The sequence below is a fragment of the Callorhinus ursinus genome, unplaced genomic scaffold (genome assembly GCF_003265705.2).
Source record: "Callorhinus ursinus isolate GAN/ISIS: 27379988/994484 unplaced genomic scaffold, GSC_fseal_2.0 scaffold3, whole genome shotgun sequence".
Taxonomy (NCBI): Eukaryota; Metazoa; Chordata; class Mammalia; order Carnivora; family Otariidae; genus Callorhinus; species Callorhinus ursinus.
Window position 1 is genome coordinate 2,258,370 of NW_027397065.1, and position 23,160 is coordinate 2,281,529.

General features: G+C 37.3%; 1 protein-coding gene across 2 annotated transcripts in view; it reads left to right on the top strand.

The window, feature by feature from the left end:
* VCAN (versican) overlaps positions 1–23,160 on the top strand; it is a 113,266-nt gene that overhangs the window by 45,172 nt on the left and 44,934 nt on the right. The window contains exon 7 of one of the 2 annotated variants that reach the window (XM_025866736.2): positions 4,575–7,577. The exons of the other annotated variant lie outside the window; for it this stretch is intronic. Coding sequence (XP_025722521.1) covers positions 4,575–7,577 — 3,003 coding nt within the window. The remainder of the gene's footprint in view (positions 1–4,574; positions 7,578–23,160) is intronic. 2 annotated transcript variants of the gene reach the window in all.

Consider the following 23,160-nt stretch of genomic DNA (forward strand, 5'->3'; position numbering starts at 1 on the left):
ATAACATAAAAATCTTTCTTAAATCACACACAGTGCCAACAGCTCCCCCAAATTTCTTAATTCATTTTTCAAGGATTCTTTTAATGTATATATTTTAAAGAATTTAAAAAATATTCTCAAAATGACTTGACTGCTATCCGCTTTTCCCACACAGTTGAGGGGTGGCTAAAATACTTGGCGTAAAGTGTATGAGTTGTGACCTCAGCAACAGTTCTGAAAGCGATTTCAAAGATGTGCCGCTGGTTGGTTAAGTAGAGGAATTTAGAAATTTAACCATATTTCTCTTGGTTGCTTTTTACCAAACATAGAAGGGGTTTTTAAAGCCACTTCTTGGTGAATGAACAATACCAAACCTCACTTTGCTCTAATTCTCGTTTCCTTCTACCATCACTGAATAGGATATTAACAAAGGCTCATGACAAACATAATTAGAATCTGTTCATGTCAAGCAGATTTGAAAAACAAGGAAATTAGTACACTTGTGAAGTGAAATTTCCCTAAATTGTGCACTTTTGATTTTTCTTTGACCTCAGAGTTAAGCAAGTTCTGTGATAGAGACTTAGGGCTTTGAAAAATCACCCATACATCCCCAAATTTAAGTCAGTCAAAGCCGCTCAAGACTCATGATAATCTCTCATGTTATGTTATTAATGATCTCCAAGACAGGGAGATAGAACATGTTTCCTAGAAAACCCATTCTCATATCCTTTTACCATCATGGTCAGATAGTTTTTCTAATTATCTAAATTCATTGCTTTGGACTTTGAGCCCATTTTTCCTTTTTAAGTTGGAGACCAAACTCTAAATAACAGCCATTTCTATTATTGAACACAGTTGTTCAGTTGTCTCTCAGCATCTTCCTCAACTGACATAATTTTCTTGTTTTGAAATTTTAATTTCTAAGTGTCTAGTCATCTCTGGGATCTAGCTTTGAACCCTCATTTTTTTTCTGTCCCTCTGTTTGATTAAGCTAGGAACTAGAATTGTGGCTTAGAGAAGGCTAAATAAGTTCCCACCACTTCATGTGCTACACTTCTTACATATTTGTTTACTTTTAAAGTTGGCCTGCCCTTCTAACCAATGGTGTGCTTAGGAACCTTTGTGTCCCCCCCGACTATAATCTGACTGCAGGCACCAAAACTAATACTACCCTAAATGGCATTTTAAATATGTATTCTGTTTTTTGAATTTCAATCTGTTAGCATTCAATCACTCGTAAAACTTTTTAAAGAGTTTGAATTCTAATGCCATTGTCCCAGCCTTTATTCTATTTACCTATGAAGTCCGAATCAACTTACTGAAAATCTACTCTATTTGTGAGTTCTCATGTTTACAGTTATTTATGTGGAAAACATTTTAATGTAGAAGAACTAATTTGAAATTAGTCACTTTCATATAATGTAGGCAGTACGGGTGTACGTTAAATCGACTATCATGTTGCTGATAGGATCTTTATATTTTATTGGGAAAATCTCCCTCGTGTCTTATAACAGAAGCACAGAGAAGAGAGTCCATAGGACATAAAATACCATAAGTACAGTGATGCAAAACATCTGTGTGGCAGACAGCTGCAAAGGTTGGAATGGGGCTTTTGTGGGAAAAGAAATATGCTGATTTCTGTTGGCTTCCTTAATAATGAAGCTAAAGGGACACTGGTAGGTTTCCAATTCAGAAATTTCTCCATGTGAATTCTTCTGGAGGGACACTTTGGGAATAACTTGGAGTTGCATTTTCACCTTTGTAATAGCCACCATTAATATAGTAACATTTATTCTTAAGATATCTCTTTGGAGATATTTGTGGTTTTTAAAATTATTTCCTCTTTTTGGAATGGTTGAAACAATGATCAGATATTCTGAGTTATGATGGAAATCAGCTGTTAAGTTGACGAAAAATCTACCCAGCCCCAAAGGAAGTCTGAGGTTTTCCATTCCAAATAGTAGAATTAATTAACTTAATTATAAGCAGACTTTTAAACAGAGCTCTAAAATTATCAAAAACCCTTGTTTTTGAAAACAAAGTCACATACACCCTGGCTTTGTAAGGGAGAGTCTCTTAGACATAGTGCTGTCACTTTACTATGCTCCAGGACTAGATGAAGGCAACATCAATGGTACAGTAATAATCGGCATTGATGTACAATTTAGTTTTTAAAATTTGAATCCTTTATTTTTATAACACCATAAAAGTATTTTCATAGCTTTGTAAGAAGTTGCTAGCCCAGAACTTGGGTTGGAACATGGGACAACCTGATCCACAGACCTTCTGTTTGGCCTCAATGCCATATCATCTCCTTTTAAGTTAATTTCATCGGCCACAGAAATACTCAGAGGAAAAAGCAAAATTAGCTCTTTTGCTGTTCTTAACAATAATATGATTATTTTTTCTCTAATATGCAGTGTGATAAGTGATTATGTTATGTTTCTATGGGAACTTTCTCCATATGTACATTTTACTATTTCCCCAAAGAAAGCTGTTAGAGGACGAACATGATATTTGGCAGTGAAATGAGGTAATAGTTATGGAATTTCAGAGGATAGAGAATTGAATTAAAAGAAAGATCGTCAACCACACTTTGGCTCCTTAAGTTGTTCATGTCAATCAAAATAGACCAAATCTTTTTCCAGGAAATGAATATAGAAAAGGATTTTTTTATGAGGAGAAAAAAAATTATTTAATGTTTTTGAAGAATCCAATTATTTTTGTTTAGTTTTTTTCCAGCATAAAATAGTAATAGGTAAATAGTGACAGACTTTGGAGAATATTTAAATGTTACCATAATGTAAATGGCCACCAAGTTTTCATTCTAAAATTAGTGAATCTGGGCTTCAGAATGTTCTGGGGAATGACCACAGCTAATAACAGCTCATCCCAGACAAAAATAAAGAACCTGTTACAACTCAAGTCTGATTTACAACAAAATTGCATCATTTTATCCCCAAAGTATTTTGATAGGCTTTAGTTTTTAGAGCAGTTTTAAGCTTTAGAGCGGTTAGATTTCCTGTGTACCCCTGCCCCCTCTCATGCACAGCCTCCCCCATTATCAGCATTGCCCACCAAAGCGGTACATTTGTTACAACTGATGAGCACACGTGGACATACCATGATCAAAATTCATAGTACATAAAGGTTCATCCTTTGTGATGTACATTCTGTGGGTTTGGACAAATACATAACGACATATATTTATGATTCTTGTATCATACACAGCAGTTTCACTGCCCTAATATCATTAAGTTTTAACAGGGTAGATGGAGTTCAAATATACCCAGTTTAGTTTTCCAAGGACCCCTGTTTGGGGATTATTGAGAGTTAGACACATATTACAGATACTACAGATGTGACAACTCTCATCAGGGAGAACAGGCATTCCCCGTACAGCTGGTTTTAAGTCATACTGGATGTGGCAAGAGAATGACTACAGGTTTCCTTAGAACAGTTCCTTCTGAGTTTAGTGGTGACTAGTTGTTGGTTTTTGAAAATACGATTTTTTCGTAAGAAACAAAATCTTTGCGTGCTAGGTTGCTGCATTTTCCCCAATGTTGAAAGGGAATCTTGTCTATAACGTCACTTTTATACTCAATTTAAATTTCTTTAAAAAGGAGAGGCCATTCTCTGTAAATCTGGAAGCATTATAATGTAGCATTTTATGATGACATGTTACTTTTTATTGCCTGAACCCATTCTTTCTGATGCTCAGAGTTGTTTCCAGTGATTTGTAATTACAGACCTAAAATATATCATGTGGGTACTTTACTCATGTTTTACTTTTGCGTCTCATGCTGAAGTAAGCCTGGAACCAAGATCCTTATAAGAGTTACAAACATAGTGTGTAGAGCATAGAGCTGAACGTAGAACTATCACAAATGCCAAGCAGCCTCTGCCAAAAATGTCTTACTGTTTATTAGAAACCCAAGTCTACGCTACAGAGTTGAAATGAAGGTGAAGACAAATGTCCCAACACCTGGACTCAAGTGAAGGGTGTATTAAAAAGTTTAATATCCTGTTTTTATGAAACCCTCCGCATTATGGACAATGTAATAGTTCATATGTAACTCGGGTACGTTTGATGTGGCTTTTCTGTTGTTTTGCAATCTGAGGCACTCCCTCTCCCCTGAGACACAGCACAGCTTGAGAAGGCAGGAGAAAGCTAGAGGCAGGCGACAAAAGAAGCCTTCAGAATAGTATTACCACGTTTTCCTACTAGGCCCCAAGTTGCTGCTGTAGTTTCTGATAAGTAAGCTATCTACTGTTTCCAAACTCTGAGTTTATATGGTTTTGGACTTCTCCTTGTCTTAAAACTACAAAATATTCATTTTCCTTAACCGAAAGCAGTCATTCATCCTTATGGGTGAAAGCAGTGATAAACCTTACAATGTAAAACAAGTGATGAGTTTGTGACTATGAAATGTTCGATTGTCTGCCCTTCAGTTAATATAATTATAGTTTCTAGATACCTTCATCACAAAACACTTCTGGGTCACCCCAAAATACACAGCAGCACTTCACAATACTGGACGTACAACTTTTTATTAGTGACTTGTCTAATCAACTCTTTGAAATTATTTTTCTAGCTAAACAGAATATATCAGAGGCTACAACCATCGAACTGAATATCCTTGCAGAAACTGCATCATCCAGTCTTTCTGAAGAACTACAAATGGTACCCAACAGAACAACACCAATCATCCCTCTAATCACTGAATTACCTATCATTACAACAAAGTCCCCTCCTGTGGGAAATATAGTCAATTTTGAGCAGAAAACCACAGTTCAGGCTCAAGCTATCACACACAGATTAGCCACTGAATCATCCACACTTGCTGGGAGTACCATGAAGCCTTGGGATATGGACTACTACTCACCTTCTGCTTTAGAACCACTTGGAAGGCCAGACATACCTGAAATTCAAAAAGAAGTACCTCAAAGTACAACTGTCATCTCCCATCATGCTACTGATTCATGGGATGGTATCAGGGAAGACCTACAAACCCAAGAATCAGTTACACAGATTGAACAAATAGAAGTGGGTCCCTTGGTAACATCTATGGAAATCTCAAAGCACATTCCTTCCAAGGAATTGTCCGTAACACCATTTGTGTCTACAACAATGACCCTGGAATCCAAAACTGAAAAGAAAACAGTAAGCACTATTTCTGAATCTCTGACCACAGGCCGCTATGGATTCACCTTGGGAGAAGATGACAGTGAAGACAGAACATTTACAGTTAGATCTGCTCAGAGCACCTTGGTCTTTAGCCAAATACCTGAGGTCGTTACAGTGTCAAAGACTTCAGAAGACGCTGCCTCCACTCCGCTAGAGGACAGGGAGCCAGCCTCAGCATCTACAATTCTTTCACCTGTAACTATGCCTGACAGTGATGGATCATCCACAGACAACTGGGAAGAGAAACAAACTAATGGAAGGATAACTGAAGATTTTCTTGGCCAGTATATGTCCACCACACCTTTCCCGTCACAGCATTATACAGAAGTAGAATTGTTTCCTTATTCTGGTGATAAAAGATTAGTCGAGGGAATGCCCACAGTTATTTATCCCTCTCCACAAACACAAATGGCAGAAGGAAGAGAGAGAACAGAAACACTAAGTCCAGAGATGAGAACAGATACTTATATTGATGATGAGACACAGGAAAAGATCACCAAAGATCCATTTATAGGAAAAATAGAGGAGGAAGGCTTTTCTGGAATGAAGTTCTCTACAGCTTCCTCAGAGGAAATTCATCTTACAGAGTCTTCAGTGGAAATGACTAAATCTTTCGATTCCCCAACACTGACAACAACAAAGCTAAGTGTAGTGCCAACAGAGGCAAGAGATGTGGAGGAAGACTTTACGACAACACCAGCTGAATTAGAAACAGACAGCTATCAAGATACTACAAAGTATGATGAGGGTATTACAACAGTGCATTTGAGCCACAGCACTTTAACTGTGGAGGTGGTCACTGTATCAAAATGGGCCTGGGATGAAGATAATACAACAGTGAAGCCTTTAGAGTCCACAGAAGATGCAGGCCCTCCAAAATTACCCCCTGCCTTACTCACCACTACAGAAATGAGTGGGAAGGATAAAGAAATCCCAAGTTTTACTGAAGATATAGGAGATGAATTTACTCTTATCCCAGATAGTACTCAAAAGCCACTAGAAGAGTTTACTGAGGAAGACACAACAGATCATGGGAAATTCACAGTTGGATTTCAGACAACTACATTAATTGGTATTGCAGAAAAGCCGACTTTGAGAGAGTCTACAACTGAGGAAAGAGTTCCACCTATCACAAGCATGGAAGGCCAAGTTGTTTATGCAACCACAGAAGGAAGTGCTTTGGATGAAGGAGAAGATATGGATGTCTCTAAGCTGGTATCCACTGTCCCCCAATTTGCCGACACTTCAGATGTGGAAGGATTAGCATTTGTTAATTATAGTAGCACCCAAGAACCTCCTGCTTATGTAGACAGCTCCCATACCATTCCTCTTTCTGTAATTCCCAAGACAGAACTGGGAGTATTGATACCTTCTGTTCCACCAGAAGGTGAAGTTCTAGGTGGACCCTCTCAAGACATACATGTCATTAATCAGACTCGCCTTGAAGCAACGATTTCCCCTGAAACTGCAAGAACAACAACAGAAATTACACAGGGACCAGGTCAGGAAGAGCTCCCTTGGAAAGAGTCAACTTCAGAGAAACCAGTTCCTACTCTCAGTTCTACAGCTGCCATGGCTGAGGAGGCAGCAACACCTGTGGGTAAACAAGAGCGTGACGGGCCACCATATACAGTCTCTGAAGATAAGTTGGTGACAGCTTCTGAGAGAGTCCCAGTTGTCAAAACAACTCCAATTGGAAAAATTGAGCATAGTATATCTTATCCACCTGATGCTGTCACGGAGCACAGAGCAAAAACAGATGAAGTGGTCACACCAAGCATGGGGCCAATGGTGTCTTTGAGTCCAGAGCCAGAAGAGAAGTATGAGACAGAAAGTGCTAGTCCAGGGGTTTTTGTATCACCTTTCAGCACCCCTGTTACGCAGCTTATAGAGGAAACTACTCCTGAGAAAAAAGAGAAAACATCCCTAGATTATACTGATATAGGCTCAGGATTATTCGAAAAGCCCACAGCCACAGAACTCCCAGAATTTTCAACAATTAAAGCCACAGTTCCAAGTGATATCACTGCTGCCTTCAGTTCAGTAGAAAGACTCCGCACAACCTCAGCATCCAAGCCATCCTCAGTACCCACTGAGAAACCACCTCTCATTGACAGGGAGCCTGGAGAAGACACAACCCGTGACATGGTAATCATCGGAGAGTCAACATCTCGTGTTCCTCCCACTACCCTGGAGGATGTTCTGGGGAAGGAGACAGAAACTGATATTGACAGAGAGTATTTCACAACTTCAAGTACTCCCTCCCCTACGCAGCCAGCAAGACCGCCCACTGTGGAAGGCAAAGAGGCTGGCAGACCTCAGGCAATTTCCACTCCAGAACCCCCAGCAGGGACAAAATTCCACCCTGACATTAATGTTTTTATTATTGAGGTCAGAGAAAACAAGACAGGTAAGTCTTTGCTTTCTAGACATGCCAGTCAAGGCAATCAGCATTTTATCTTGAAAATTACTTTTGGAAAAAAAAAATCAACGTACCAAATGCTGCCATTAGAAGATAACTGGAGTGTGAAAAAAATTCTGTATTTTAGCTTCATGTATTTGTACAAGAATTGGAAGAATATGTTATTTGGAAGAATGTTAGATACAGTTGCATTTTAAAAGTCCTAAGAAGCCCTGCTTTGTCATCTAATATAACCAATCATCACTGTTACATCACTTCAGAACATGCAGAACAAAATGTTTTAATTTCAGTGTCTTTCCATGCATTACTACTCAAGTGTAGTACTAGACTGTGTTAACATTCCATTGGTCTTTAACTATTAACCTTCAGTACTTACATTGTGGACAGCTAAAACTGTATTGCACATGTCCAGGGCTGGTAGAAGGATGTTTAAAGGTTTGCTTTGGTTTTTTTCTCTCCCAGGATTTTATAGGTTGTACAGCTTGTGGGGTGGGTACCAGGTCTATAGTTGAAATGTTATTTTAATGCCAGTTCAGCATACTGTTAAGCTGTTGTCCTTGGGTATTTTAATGAGGTTTTACATATTTAGAGCAAATACAACCTAGCTCAGTTCTAGAAAATGCTATAATTCATTGTGTCACATATAATTTCGGATACGGGTATGTCAGCATTATCTCTGTTCCCTAAAAACGAGGCTGTTAATGTTATTTATTTTATGACTTAATTGTTTCATCTCTAGGAATTCTTATGATGCCTTCTATTCTGCTCAAATATTTTATTTTTCTCTCCGGCAAAATTCTTAAAAACTGTTTCTTTACATTGAATAATACTTGCAGTTTTCATTATGTTTGATAATGTTCCTTCCTAAAGGACAGACCAACCATCTTTTGACTTTGGTAAGCTGAATTGAGAACACATAGTGAATACTGTTTAATAGATCAATTCAGGTTTGTATCTTTTTAATTTAGAAGTTGAGATCACTGATTTTAGTGAAGTTGCTGTATTCTTGTTTGAATATGTGAATTGAAAGAATAAATAGTTATTTTTGCCTTGACTGGGGTCCGAGATGTTGGGCTAGAAGATTTTTTATTTATTTTTTTTTAGCATAGTTTCTCTCTTACTGTTGAGATACTTTTCTCAGGGTGTCATTTTCTGAAGAGTGACGCCATCCTCATTAGAGTGCTCAGGAGTGCACCTGTTGGAAACAAGCAGGCAGCTCGGTTGTCAGGTCAGCTGGCTTCCAGTACTGTAGGGGGAAACTTCACATTTTTAGTATCCAGAATGTTCTCAGTGTAAAAGCTCTTGCAGAGCAGTAAATAGAAGGAAATACATTCCCAGAGTATTGCAGTTAATCTCCACTTTTCTAGTACAGCTGAAAGAGCCCAGGATTGGACATTACTGTCCTGCTAATGATGCCGTTTCTTGGAAACTATATCATGTCTCCTGTCTCTTACATTCCTTTTCCACCTCTTGAAACCGGGGTAAGAGAGAGATGAGTTGCCAAGTAGTGGAGATGAGGATTGCTGTTAATAGGGCTGGAAAAGTGACAAGATGGTATTACTATGAAAAAGAAAAAAGCAGAAGTGAAAAGAAATTTCTACTAAGACTTAATTTGAGAATTTAAAAAAAATGCTTGAGTGACTGACTATGCAGAGGTTTTTCCCAATTTAGATGACTCTCAAGTTAGTGTAGATATTAAGGTGAATCCAATAGTATAGAAAACAGTAAAAACAATTCTGCATTTAAAAACTCTTCTAAATGGGAAACTGATAAGGTTTAGGTGATCAGATTACAAAATAGAAAATGTTCAACTTGATCTCCCTGGAAGCACTGACAGTCATCAGAAAAAAAAAAAAAAAAAAAATCTGAGTTTGTAAATGGTGACCGGAAATGGAGGGTCTGAGTAACCTGACCCAGAAACCATTTATACAAAGGTGCGTGTTTAAATTGGAGTTGTTAACTTTGTTCACCTGCGTCTGGGAGATGTGCCTAGGTCTGTCTTCTTCCTTCTTCCACTTTTAAAACACGGACCATGATTTGCTTGTCTAGTTTTTCTTCAGCGTTGATAACAGTAGGTCAGAAAACTCTATGGACAGGGAGTTGTTGGGTTTCTCCATCAGGACGCGATTCCAGTGTGTGTGTGGTGGGGCGGGACGGGGTATAGCCTGTATCTATCTAGTTCCCTCCCTCCGTCTCTCTGTCTCTCTCTTTCATCTATCATTTTTGTATACTTTATGTATGTCTTTCTTAAGACTAAAAGCATTGTTTATTGTCTTGACAAGACAATGAGGTTTATTCAGATCCAACTGCTTACTTTTATTAATTTTACTTGTTTTCTATGAGAAATTTAATTTTTCAAGCATCTTGAACTTTGGCAAGGGAAAACGTTAAAGCAGATGTTAAATTAATGGGTTTTAAGGCAGGTGTATATTAATAAGGAAAATACATATGTGCCTTTATGTATCGAGGTACATTTTTCCAGATTGGAAAATCCTTGGTTCATGTATGAACTTGTATAAATCTATTCACAAACATAGAACTGACCTCTACATGTACTGTTATATCCAAGTAAGCAAAAATACCACCCATGCTACACTAAACCAAAGCATTCATAGTTTTTTGCTGTGCTCAGCAAGTCATATAAATCTTGATTTTTTTTTAACTCCTATGAAACAAAACATGCTACTCAAGACACGTTTATGTTATATTTGCTGAAATGGATCTTAATAGCAACTTAGGGTGCTCTTGCTGGAGGGCAACTGTAGTTAGCAGTTAAAAAAAATCTGAAGGAACTTCTCAGCTCATAAAACTTTTATGAGCTGAAAAATGCTATGGGGTGTGTTTAACAGTGGTTCAGGGGATACTGAAAACATGACTCCTGTCTACTTCAGGAGTAATTTGCACACCTGCATTTTGAAAAATTATTGAAAGGTTTTCTTTGTGAACACGTATGAAGTCTACAGGATTTAGTGGTGTGGGAAGAGTTTCTTCAATTCTGTACTTTTTTTTTTTTTAAAAGAGCGCTCCTGTAAATCATCGAAAATGTCACCGGTTGGTGTGACAAAACCGTGAATGTTTTAAAAACTGGTGTGCTGTTATCTTTAAACCAAAGAATTATTTGGAAATGTACAGATATTAAATTCAAACATTATTATGTAAATGCTCGTAGTTATAACCTTAAAATAGATGGTTTATTAGTTTTTTTTTTTAAATGAGTTCATATATACTCCATGCTATTTGTCAGGCCAGCCTGATGTTATTTGTTTCATCAAGCATTCTTTTTTGCTAGTTTTATAATTTATATCTTAAGTGTAAGGCAGGTGTAAAGCCAATATTAAACTAAAATGATACAGATATTAAGATATGGATAAAATTATTAATGCAATGGTATTAGAGATTAATGAGATGGTGAGAAAGATAATTTTGGCCTCTATCTTAGAATTCATTTTGCTCAGTTTCTGTATTGAAATTTGTGGCACCTTATTGCTTTCATCATTGAGAAATAACTCTCATATGATTAATTCCTCCTGCATTTTTGTTTGTGGTTTGGAGAAATGTACACAAAGCTAAAGGTGTTGAGGAGAGGATGAAGAATAAGGGACACTGGCTCTGAGAATAGGAGATAGACACCTGGGCAAATGGCAATATTTATCTAATTGCAAGCATAGTCATCATTTTTTAAAAGGCAATGTTTATATGGGATTGCTTCATATAACTTTTCAAAATTACATATTTTTCACTTTGATAGAATTGATTATGGAGAAAAATTACTTTCAGATTTTTTATTATAGGAGCAGATTCCCTTCTTCAAGCAAAATCTTATTAGGAACACTATATTTTGAGCAGATAAAAGAGTGGCTGTTCTGGTTAATATTTGATAGGCAAAGTGCTCACCACTATGCCAGCAACACTGCACTGTTCTGTTTAACATTTGAGAAAAGAGATCAGGATCCCCAATTTCTTGCGACCTCTCTCTTACCTTGTGGTAATTTCTAAATTAACATGTACCTCAGACCACGGCTAGAAAAAGAATAATACCATCTAGCTAATTCAAAAGAAAGGAGCAACAATTATTCATTCCTGAATGAGCTGATTTTTTTTAATGTAAAAACATTTTTTAAATTGGTCTGATTATCAATACTTTATTTCACTCTCATCATACACATTGACTGATATTTACCTTTGAATAACTTCGTATGATGAGGAATAAAGCAAATTAAGCAAATCTAGGGTTTGTTTTTTTCAAAGATTTTATTTATTTATTTGACAGAGAGAGAGAGAGAGCGTGCACAAGCAAGGGAAGCGGCAGGCAGAGGGAGAGGGAGAAGCAGGCCGAGCAGGGAGCTCAGGAGCTGAGCAGGGAGCCCGATTTGGGGCTCAATCTCAGGACCCTGGGATCATGACCTGAGCTGAAGGCAGATGCTTAGCTGACTAAGCCACCCAGGCACCTGCAAATCTAGTTTCAATCTCATTGATGCCTATGTGTCATCAAGGTAGTACGTAGTTACCTTTCAGAATATCACATGAATGTGCAGAGCTAAATCATCATCATGCTCACAGAGTTTGATACTTTCATGGCATGGTTTACGTATATTTTCATGTTTAAGCTTCAGAGATCATTTGTGAGACAACTAAGGAAAGTATCGCAGATGGGCAAATGGAGGCATGCGTTTAGGTTTAGTTTGCTGCTAATATGGGGGGCCACGTATGCTATTCTGATACCTGCCATGGCAAGAGAGCAGCATCATGAAATTGGTAGCCCTGGGTCTGGGCTTCTTCTTCCCTGCAGAATTTTGGAGCACATCCCTGAAATTGGTTGGGGCTGGTGCTTGCACACATGAGTGGTTCTCCTTGGTAGGCCCCGCTGTGGCTCCCTGCCAGAGAAGCACATTTTTTTTTCTGCAGGGAATTAGGATGGCTTCTCCCATCCTTCCTTCACTGCCTGAAATCCAGAAAAGGATTGAGTTCCTCTTCTATTAGTCAAATCATGAAAAGGGAAGAGGCTATCTTCCCTTTGTTTCTATACTTCGAAGGAAAGAATTGACCTTAGTGTGTTTCTGAATTATTAGTGAGTTTAACCCTATACTGCAGATCAATGGTTACCTTTTTAAAAAGTCCTTGTAAGTGAAGTATCTTGTATGTGTCACACATACATGTGCACACCACTCGCATGTAGACACACATATACAAACACAATAGACCCTCCATTTTTAAAATGCTCTATGAATGTTTGATAACCCACTCACCTCAAGGAAAAATTTAAGAAACTGAAATTGTTTCTTCACAGGTTGAAGTTTAATAAAAGACGTGTTCCACAGATAGCTAAAAAGACCTTTGTTATCTGCTAACATGAGCCTCTTCTTTCTGAAAATAGCATTTGCAGTTATAAGTTAGAGTCATCAAAACTACTTCTGAGGGTGGGGCATTATCTCAAGACAAATAGCACTTAGCTGTCACTGGCAATGAACTCGAGAGAGGCATACACTGTCTTCTAGCAGAGCATGGTCAAGCAAGATTTATCTCTAGTTAAAGCTACAGCGTGCCTCATCCTTTGACAGATACTAAAAGAGGCACAAAATAAACATAAACCACAGGCCCTGCTCCCAAGGACTTTTAAGTGCATTCTGGGGAGCCAGGATTAACACAATCAGATCTGGTTACAGTACGGAAACATACAGTTACACACTAGGTAACGTGGTACCAACGATAAATGGCGGTTGAGGTCAGCGAAGGAAGGAATCACTGAAGACAGGGAAGTCAGAGAATATTTCATGAGAAGGGAGAAACTGCAGCTGGTCCTTGTTGGAGAGGAAGATCAAAAACAAATTACTGGAAACCTGTCAGTAGCCCCTTGCTGCCCAACAGAGCCTCATCAGTGGAACTAAGGAGCCACAGGTATAATCAGGCATTTTTCTAAATAGTACTGGGATGACAGAGGGGCATGGCCCACTTCAGGAGATGAATACCTTCTTAGTGTTCACCTAGGAACCTATACAGGTGGGTGGACACCAGATATTCAGCCAACTTTTTCAGGAGGGAGTGTTCTCATACTACCTTCCTGTTCTTCAGTGATTCAGACTTTTTGTCAAATATAGCATCTTCCGTAGGTTAAGTATGTTTAACTTTTCAAAATATATTCCCATGAACTATCATGGTTCAGAGTTACACACTTGTAAATTTAAATGGCATGAAACTACTTTTTAAAGAGTGGGCTGTGTATGATAAAAGGTGAGTTAAAGGCTTATGCCATCTTAATTCAAGTGATTTTTGACTCAGTATTATTACAGAAGCAAGAGCTAGAAGTTGGAGAGTCTGGAGTCGGTCTCTCCTTTGCTTACCTGCAGTGTGGACCCGGAAATTTCTTAAGTTCTTTGTCAGAATTTTTTGCCAGTAAAATAGATGTAATGGCTATTATTATATAGAAGGAATATTTCCTAAACTTTGACCCATACGCTTTTTCCCAAATCACAGGGGTCATGAAACAAGGAAGATTATCACAAGTGTATACATACACACACATACATGTATACACACCTATATGTATAATATACAAACAAATGTCTTCTCGTTTATTCAACAAGTAGTCAAGTAAGGTCCATGCACAAGATACTCCACTAGAACTCGATTTTTGAAGCAGGTTCTGTGATACTCTGAATGAACGTGGATGGGTAGTCTGTTAGCCCCATAAAATCCATGGCAGAGGCAGTTGACATCATGGAAGGAGCCTTTGGAAACAGTCCTGGGTTCATTGTCAGCATTGTGATTTCCATCTGTTTGGTCTTAAAAATTGTTTTATCTCCGGAGGCTTCAGTTGTTATAACATTTAAAATGTATAATAAGACTACAAACTCACCAGGTTGCTAGGAGGAGAAAGGGATCTCTTCAAGGGCTTGTCCGTCGCTGTGGTAGGCACATCACACAGTTAATCCTCCCATGACAACAAAGCACTCCACATAGTGCCTGGCACATGAGGGCTACTGAGGACAAATTAATCCCCTCTCTGCTTTAGCAGGTATTTTATTCTGGACTTCTACACGTAGGGACACTTAGATTGTTTTGTACGGTGAATAGGTAAAAAAAAAAAAAAAAAATTGAATTATCTTAAAATTCAAGATTTAGACCACAGGGAACCAAATAACTGTACTATAGTATCTACGTGACTGTAAGAGCTTGTTAAAATTTTAATCCTCTATGAATTGTGTTTGTCTAGGGTGATGCCATTTTGGGTGCAAATCAGAAGCAGCTGCAACCCTTATTTAAAATTTAAATGTAGTATTGATTCTACAGCACCTATATGTAGAATTCATTAGCTTTCTGCTCTTTTTTCATGTGTGAGAATTGGGCTTATGATTTTGATAACCACCCATTTAATTTTTTTTCCAAAGAAAAAGATCTTTTTACAAATTCTTTATAAATTTTTTCCAGGTACTAGGCCTAGTCTCTTCTTGCATATTCATGGAATACATGGGCATTCCCTGCTGTCTTTTTGTTGTTGTCAAGGAAACCCCCAGTTCTCTACACAGGGATTACATTCTTCTTTCTTAATAGCTCTTAGATCATTCATTTGTGCAATGAATAAAAAAATGTATTCATGGGCCCAGGCAGTGTTCAGAACATTTTTGAGGGAAGGGATGTAGCCAAGGGGAGAGACATGCGTCGTGAGAGGGGCAATAGGGATAAAAGAAAAGGAAAAAGAAATGCTCTCTGAGGTTTCATTTTAATGAGGTAAAGCTGAAAACTGTATGTTTTTAATAAGGCATTGCCTATTTGTATCAGTTTACGAAATGTATAACGTTACACCTCAGTGAGGTCAGTTTGTCAGGTATAAGAAGAGTTGGCTATTCATTTGCTTCATTGGTAGAATGATTCCAAGAAGGGGGCCCTGGCTGCAGAGTAGGGATTGGGGATGTGTTTTGGTGAAAACTGTTGTATATTTTTTTCATTTGTATCAAAGTGCTGTGAATTTTTAACACCATACTTGAGGTGATAGAGAATGTAAAATAGTTTTTTATCCTAGGGCATCATGTGAACAACTGAGAACCTATTTTATTATATTAAAAAATGGTGTTCCTTAGAGAGATATGCTGGTGTTTAGACCTTTTGAGTATGAATCAGGAGGAAAACACCTATCTATTGGCAAGAAGACTGTAATTGTTCTTAAAGAGAATGATTTGATTCTTGGGAGGAAAATAAATTATGATGAACCCTCTACTTGCTGGAATCATTGCGATAATGGACAAAGTATTTCTCCATAAATAATTTAAAGTGTAAACAGGAAAGGAAGAATCTCTGGAGTGGGAGGAAAAGTTTAATTATATTTCAGCATCTGTGTCTATAAAAATTTGATCTATCATGTCACGATATCATGCCCAGATTTGCTTGCACACATGTGTAATCACTACACACTACCTTGACTGGCTTCTGGTGGCTTCATCCTTTGGCTTTGTGCCATAGTCTTCTTGGTTTCTCACAGGGTGACTTAGTTGCTTTGGCCATGTGCTGTGAAGAGGAAGTTTCTGAAGGTTTTGGTTTTCCTAAGTTGAGAAAGGGAAAAAGGAAATATATTAAGGTATATTTCTGTAGAGTATAACAGAATATAGTGTAGTCACCATTTCTCACTATGCTGCACTCTCACCTTGCTCTGCTCTGTAGGGAAGCCATTTTCCTATCTGTAGATGAAACATCCTTCTCCCATCTCTTCACACTCACTTCCAGGAGATAATTGGAGGTGTTGAAATAAAGTCATTCAATCAGGCTATTTTGTAGCTGGAGAAAAGACGACAACGCAATCCATTGCATAATAGGGAAGGCAACTTGAAATAATTAGTAAGCAAAAACATACAATAAAGGCTATTTGCTTGCTTTCGTAAAAAGATAAAACGACTTAATATGAAATAAATTAATAGAAGAAGCATCTTTAGATTTGGCTTCACAGGAAACTCTGGACACTCATTCCCTCACTGAGCAACCACCCAGCTTGCCCCAGGGCAGGGGGGCAGGAGTGGGCCAGAGCTAAACTAACCAGGCACTAGGCAGCTAACCAACAGTGACGCCATTCTGATCATGGGGGTTTGAGAAACACCAGGAAATGGCCCAGTGCATAAATATTGCCAACACTGCTTCTCAACCCTCGCTGTCTATTAGAATGACCAGGGAGCCTTTAAGTAAAAATGCCCACGTCCCCATCCCTCATCAGACAACCTGAATCTGGATTTCTGGCAGGGGGACTCGGGCATTTGTACTTTCTGTTAGTTTCTTTTCTTAAATTTGCTTCATTTATTTTTCATTACTAGATATCTGTATTTTAAAATGCATCTCATGTGATTTTGATACACAGTGAGTGTTGAACATTAGTAAAGTAAAGGCTTTCTGACCTGCCGACAGCTGGCTGAAGTAGACACTCCTGGGGAAGGGGATGCTTTAAGCCTCTGCCAGTTAAGCTGTACTTTACCAATTTTAAGGAGAAAAAGAATATGTCTGATTCAGTCTCCTCTGAGTGAAATGGTGTTCTTTGATCATATTTTGGGAAGTGTAGCTTTTGTCACAAGTGTTAAAATGAACCTTGGCATCTGTAAGTAAGGAAGAAAATAAAATTAAATATCATTAAAATACATGTTTTTTAAAAGTTTCGGGAATAATTATAATTGAGTCAGAAGTAATGGCAAGGGGTGGAAAATATGTCTTGAATTACCCAGACTGCATATCTCACTTTGCTGTATCCATGTTACCTTCTCTATATCAACATGGAAACTATAAGGAAACACATATGGTTATGGCTTAGGGATTCTTTTGACTCTACTACCAAAGTGACTTTGTTCATTATACATTTACATTAGGAAAAACGGTGATTACCACCCTGATACAAGCCTATATGGAATCCTGGATTTGGAATAAGGTGAATGATAAAAAAAAAAAAAAATGAAACTGTGTCTGCACATTTGGATTATCTGGATTATTTTATCCAGAAGAGTCTTTACTGTTTGTGTTATCTGTATGGTTCTTTAGTTGTGGCTTAAGAATTCGATCCACTACTGCAATCAAAAGACAACAATTTCTTCAGCCTAAAGTTCACATTTTTCAAAGGAAGTATTGAACTCTAATAGTAAACATTTTCTTTCTTGGTGATAAAAAACTGAGCAGACCTTCTTCTAACAAAATTCTCAAAGAGAGGCTGTGTGGCCAGAGTATGAAGGGCATTCGTGTTTAAAGGATCCCTTCACTCACTTTAATTACGGAATACAGAATTTAGAATGGGAGGTGAGACAAAAATATAAACACAGCTAAGGAATTTATAAATAAGAAACAATATGACCTGAGTCCTGTGGCATACAAATCAAAGATACAACCAGTTTGGGCTGAGGAGTTTTAGAGAAGATGTCCTGGAGAACTGAGGCTTTAGCTGGATCATTCATAGATGCATGGGTGAGGTTCAAAGGAGGATTTGTGAAGCATTTCAAGTTGAGGGTGGGAGGGCTCTTCCTGAACGGAAGTTGAGCAGCGAATGAGGAGGATAATAAGAAAGGGACGTGGAATTACTGGGCTCCACGGCAGAGAAGCAGAGAGTTCTAACACAGAACTGAAGGGAAAGGATAAATACGGGACAGTCAATGGGACTGCTCGAGCACCCTGTGTGAAGAGGTCGGGGGAAGGAGGTGAGCGGAAAATGTTGACTTTTGAAGAAAGGAGTAACATAATTAAAAATAACATGGTGTCTGGCAAAGTTTATCTTACCAGCTATAATTTAAAGGTCTTAGAAAGGAAGTATAAACATATTTATTTAGGGGAGGCAGTTGTTTTACTTTTCTCAAAGCTTTTACTTAAACTTTAAACCCTTGATCCTGACCGAAGTGTTTTTCTGGTGTTAGGATATTTGGTACCTATCTATCTGTCATCTATCAAAGGCTTTGACAGTGTTGGAGAACTAAAGTGAAAAAGATAGTAAGTGTAATGCCTTTTGCTGGTTTTTGTTTATTTGTTATGTTTTTAAGCAATATTTAAATTTAAATAACCCGGCTTACTTCTCTTTCATATAGCTCTTTCTCTTACTGTTCAGAAATGCTTGAAGGTCCCAAACTTGATTATGGTCTCCAGGAAAGCCCTTGCTCTTTAAAAACTGGAAGTTGTGAAGTCCCCTCGGCCTTTTTTCTAAGTAAGAATGGGCCACACTTGGTGATATCTCCTTAAGCGCACTTAGACCAGATGACTGTATCTAAACACATTCTTTCCACTTGAAGGAACAGCATCATTAGTGGATTATCTCAAGTTGGGGAAAAGAGGTGATTCCCATTTATCATCCTCATAACATGTCTGTCTCTTAAATTTGAGGCCATCAGAAACGCTTATGTTGTTTATAGACAAATATTACTCTTTGTGAGTATAAAATTCATGAATTGAGAAATACCGAGCTCCTTGCTCAGCAAGAGGAGGCTGTCAGTATAAGATAACATGCTTGGGAGTTTCACCAAATGAACCTCGGCTAGCAGAGTTAATAGGGAGATATGGGTCACAGAATCTAATGCCGGTCTCCCAACCTTTAATCTCTCTCATCTCTGGGGAGATTGAGTATTGATATAAATATCACTTGATTTTCAGTTATTGAGGTAATTAATTAAGGATGCAAAAATATCTGAAGAGATTTGGGGAGGGTGTTTATATCTTGATTACTAATGTCAATTTTTGTAACATATTGAGTTGGCACTATTTTTAGTGTCTCAAATTTTGGAAAATATTGGGGGAATTTAGGATGTCTGAAACAATCTGATTGAAATTTATATTAGGTGGGAGTGCCTAGGTGGCTCAGTGGATTAAGCATCTGGTTTCAGCTCAGGTGATCTCAGGGTCCTGGGATTGAGCCTGTATGGGGCTCCCTCCTCAGTGGGGAGTCTGCTTCTCTTCTCTCCCTCTGCCCCTCCCTCTGCTTGTACGCCATCTCTCTCCCTCCCTCTCTCCCTCTCCCTCTCTCTCTCTCAAATAAATAAAATCTTAAAAAAAAAAAGGAATTTATATTAGGTGATTGTCTTTGCTTCCTGAGGTGCCAGCATTTTATTTTAAGTTAAGAACACATCAAACGTGAATGAAATTGAGGCATTGGTTTCTGTCTGGCTGTTGGACCTATAAGTGTGTGTCAGAAAACATATAAACATCTTAAAGAACTTCAAACTTTCTCTAAATTCTGTAAGTATTGCTCAGGCACTTCAGTATGGTTGCCTATTGTATTTTTAAAATAAGGAAACAAAATATTTTTGTTGCACATTAAAATGAAATCCATTTTACTAAAGAAATGTGATCCTAATATATCTCTGCTGAGTAAATTGGTATATAGTTATATTTAATTAAAACCTCTTAAACTTATATTGTAAAATTCCCCAAAGAGAATATGAACTTTAGCCAGCTGCCTGTGCATCTTAGCAACTATATTTTGTGTCTGCTAACATCATGACTGGAAGATTGTGCTATGTCCACAAAATTCTGCCATGAAGTACTTAAAAATACTTGGTGAATAATTTGAGGTCAGCTCGCAATTAAGCGTTGTGTGAAATGCCATTAAAAAATCTATTAACTGTTGTACTAGTATATTCAAGTCAAGCTGTAAAAATATATTCATATAAACATAGAACAGATTATACATACACTGTGTAGAGTTCTGTGGTTTGACTCTTGAAATCCAAATAAAAGTTATATTATCCTTAGAATAAAATTCTAAAATAGAGAGTCTTTTATAAGGACTTGTTCATCTAAGAGCTGGGAACGTTAATTACTCCATTAGGTTGCACTGTTAATAGGAAATAGAGCAGATCATGAGGTTTTTTTTTTTTTTTTTTTTTGCTTTTACAATAGCACAGGTGTCCCCCCCACCACACCCCACAAAGAAATTTTTATGGTTTGCAATAATGATAGTACTTATAACTCTCTAATAACATGTGTGGTGGGTGGGGGTAGTAACAAGAACGAGGGATGAAGAAGTAATTTTAAAAGACTGAATCACAAAAAGGAGCAAATACAATCTGGGTGAGATGTCAGGTAGCAATGACAGGAGTATGGGGTGGTGGGAAAGAACTCATCCATCCATACTGGGCAGATTTCAGAGCTCCACACCCCCTGTGAGATTTTAAAAGTATGGGAACACACTAGCCACACTGACAGAATAAAATGTAGATTGATCTGTAGAGAATCTGTTGGTGGAAAGAAATTACCTTTAAAGCCCTAGATAATGAACATTTCCCTCACCCTCAAAACAATATTAAGAAATCTGATGAAACCATTTGGAAGCTGACACAACTTATTTAAACAATGAATATTAGTCACTTAATTGTGAGACTAGGGGAAAAGGAAACAAAGTAATTTCAACTCTTATTTTGTATCTGTTTTATTTAAGAATTCCCCTTTAGTAGAACATTTTTGTGATACACATCAAATGAGCACTTTTTAAAATGTATCTCTTCTTCCCAGTCACTGTTTAGTGTGATCCTTGGTGATTGCCAGCCTCGTGGTACAATGAGAAGCGTGAGACAAAACAGCTTAAGATGTTTCTATGTTTTCTACTATTCTGAAAGCAAGTCAGATCAGATACTTGGGAGGCAGGTGCAGGAAGGAATCCTAGATTAAATGTAATGATTGATAGTTTGCAATATGTACACTCAAAAATTTTCCTTTTCAAATGAAGAGAAAAGAGTTTAGTAAGGCCATTTTTCTAACCTATTGGAAAGAGCATCTGTTTGAAAGAGAGAGAGAGGCAGGCAGACAGACAAACAGACTTGGAAGATATTCTTGGAGGTCCTAGGTCTCTATAGAGTTGGTAAGCAAGTGTCTGCAATACAGTCTGATACATAATAGGTATGTATTTTATGCAGTCAGTTGTCTTCTGGGAAGATAATACAGTTGGGTGGCGTGCACGGTTGTGGTAGTGAATTTAATTTTGTGTGCAAAAACCAATATGAAACTGACTGTTCATGAAGAATATGCAAAGGCCAACTCTGCTATGTTTGTATTGCTGTGATTGAAATATTGTGATATTTACTTAGGTTACAAAATGGAATATATTGCATCTAACAGTTGAATCTTTTAGTAAAATATTCTGATACAATAGTCTACAATGCTAAGGGAAGTCCCTGTAGATTCATGTGCAATAGAAAATGTTGAAGTTCATTATCCAAGTGGAAACTGGACTAAAACAATGTTACACTTTGTTCATTGGAACTAAAATGAGAGAATATAAAGTGAATGCCAGGGTCTTTTATTAATTGAATTTAGTAGATTTAATAAGAATTAATAGTCAATGAAATTATTATATAAATTTTTGATTTACAATTATAGTTCTTCTTTGTTTTCTATCCTGGGGGTGGGGGAAACATTTTATTTGAAATTATTCATTCCTTTGTAAAACATCTAAGTGAACATCATGACATGTCGGTTCCTTTGACACACTGATAGTTGATACACTGACATACCTTAGTGTCTTCTCTCTCTCTCTCTGCTTTTCTTCACCCCACTAATTTTTAGAGCCACCAACATCCTACATTGATGGGACCTCCATTTATATTCACTAAGAAGATCATGGGATATGTTTATATCAGGTTTTCTTTTTTTACTATTTTTTTAAGTAAGGAATTTATGTAGAAACCTATATAAACCTATACAGGCAATGAGTGTTGTTTATCCTGTTCCTGGCCTAGGAGTTTATAAATAAACACTATTAAGCAGTCATTTCTTTATTTATCCCATGTTTGTTTGGAGAAGCTTGGCTGAATGGTTAGTTTTATCTCCATTATTTGTAAAACAGTACAAAATGTGGTGGGGATTCTTTATATGCTTGACACAGACCTATGTTTCTTATTTAAAATTCTTTCCATATTTAAATGAAAGATATTGTGTGAATTTAGCATCTGTGTGTGTGATACTTCTTGATGTGAATTCTAGTTTTATTTACACCTCATGAAACCTAATGCAAAAGGTTGAATGTAAAATGAGAGTATTAACAATTGAAGATATGCATATTTCTGAAGCTCCAGTTAGATGCTATAAAGTTGTACAAAATAGTTTAACTGAGTCTGGCTTACCTCAACTATGTTAAAATAGTATTAGCAATGAAAGACTACTTAATTTGGTGATTAGATAAAATTACTGATGTGATATTTCCAAAGATTCATTTGTACAAAGGCATTTAAAACGTGTTCACATATACATATCTGTACATATGCGTATATATTATCACACATTTTTTTCATAGCAAAACAGTGGTCTTCATTGCAAGCCATATTAAGAGGTGTTATTATCTGAAGATCTTAAAAGTGTCCTCTTTTAAAACATATACACCATGAGATACTGTAATATCACAGTAACAACTTCAGTGATCTAATAGTGAATGAGCTTATGCTTTTAATTATATTTTTTTGAAAAAATGTAAGGCATTTAGTCATGTTCTTGTTTGGCAATTAGGAGTTGTTACAGCATCTGTGGCAGAAATCATTTGTCTTCATTTTATATTTTTGTAATGTACTAGAGTTATGCATTGATCTCCCTTCTCTTATGGTAAAAGTATTTTTTATTCATTTGAATACCCATAAGCTCTTGT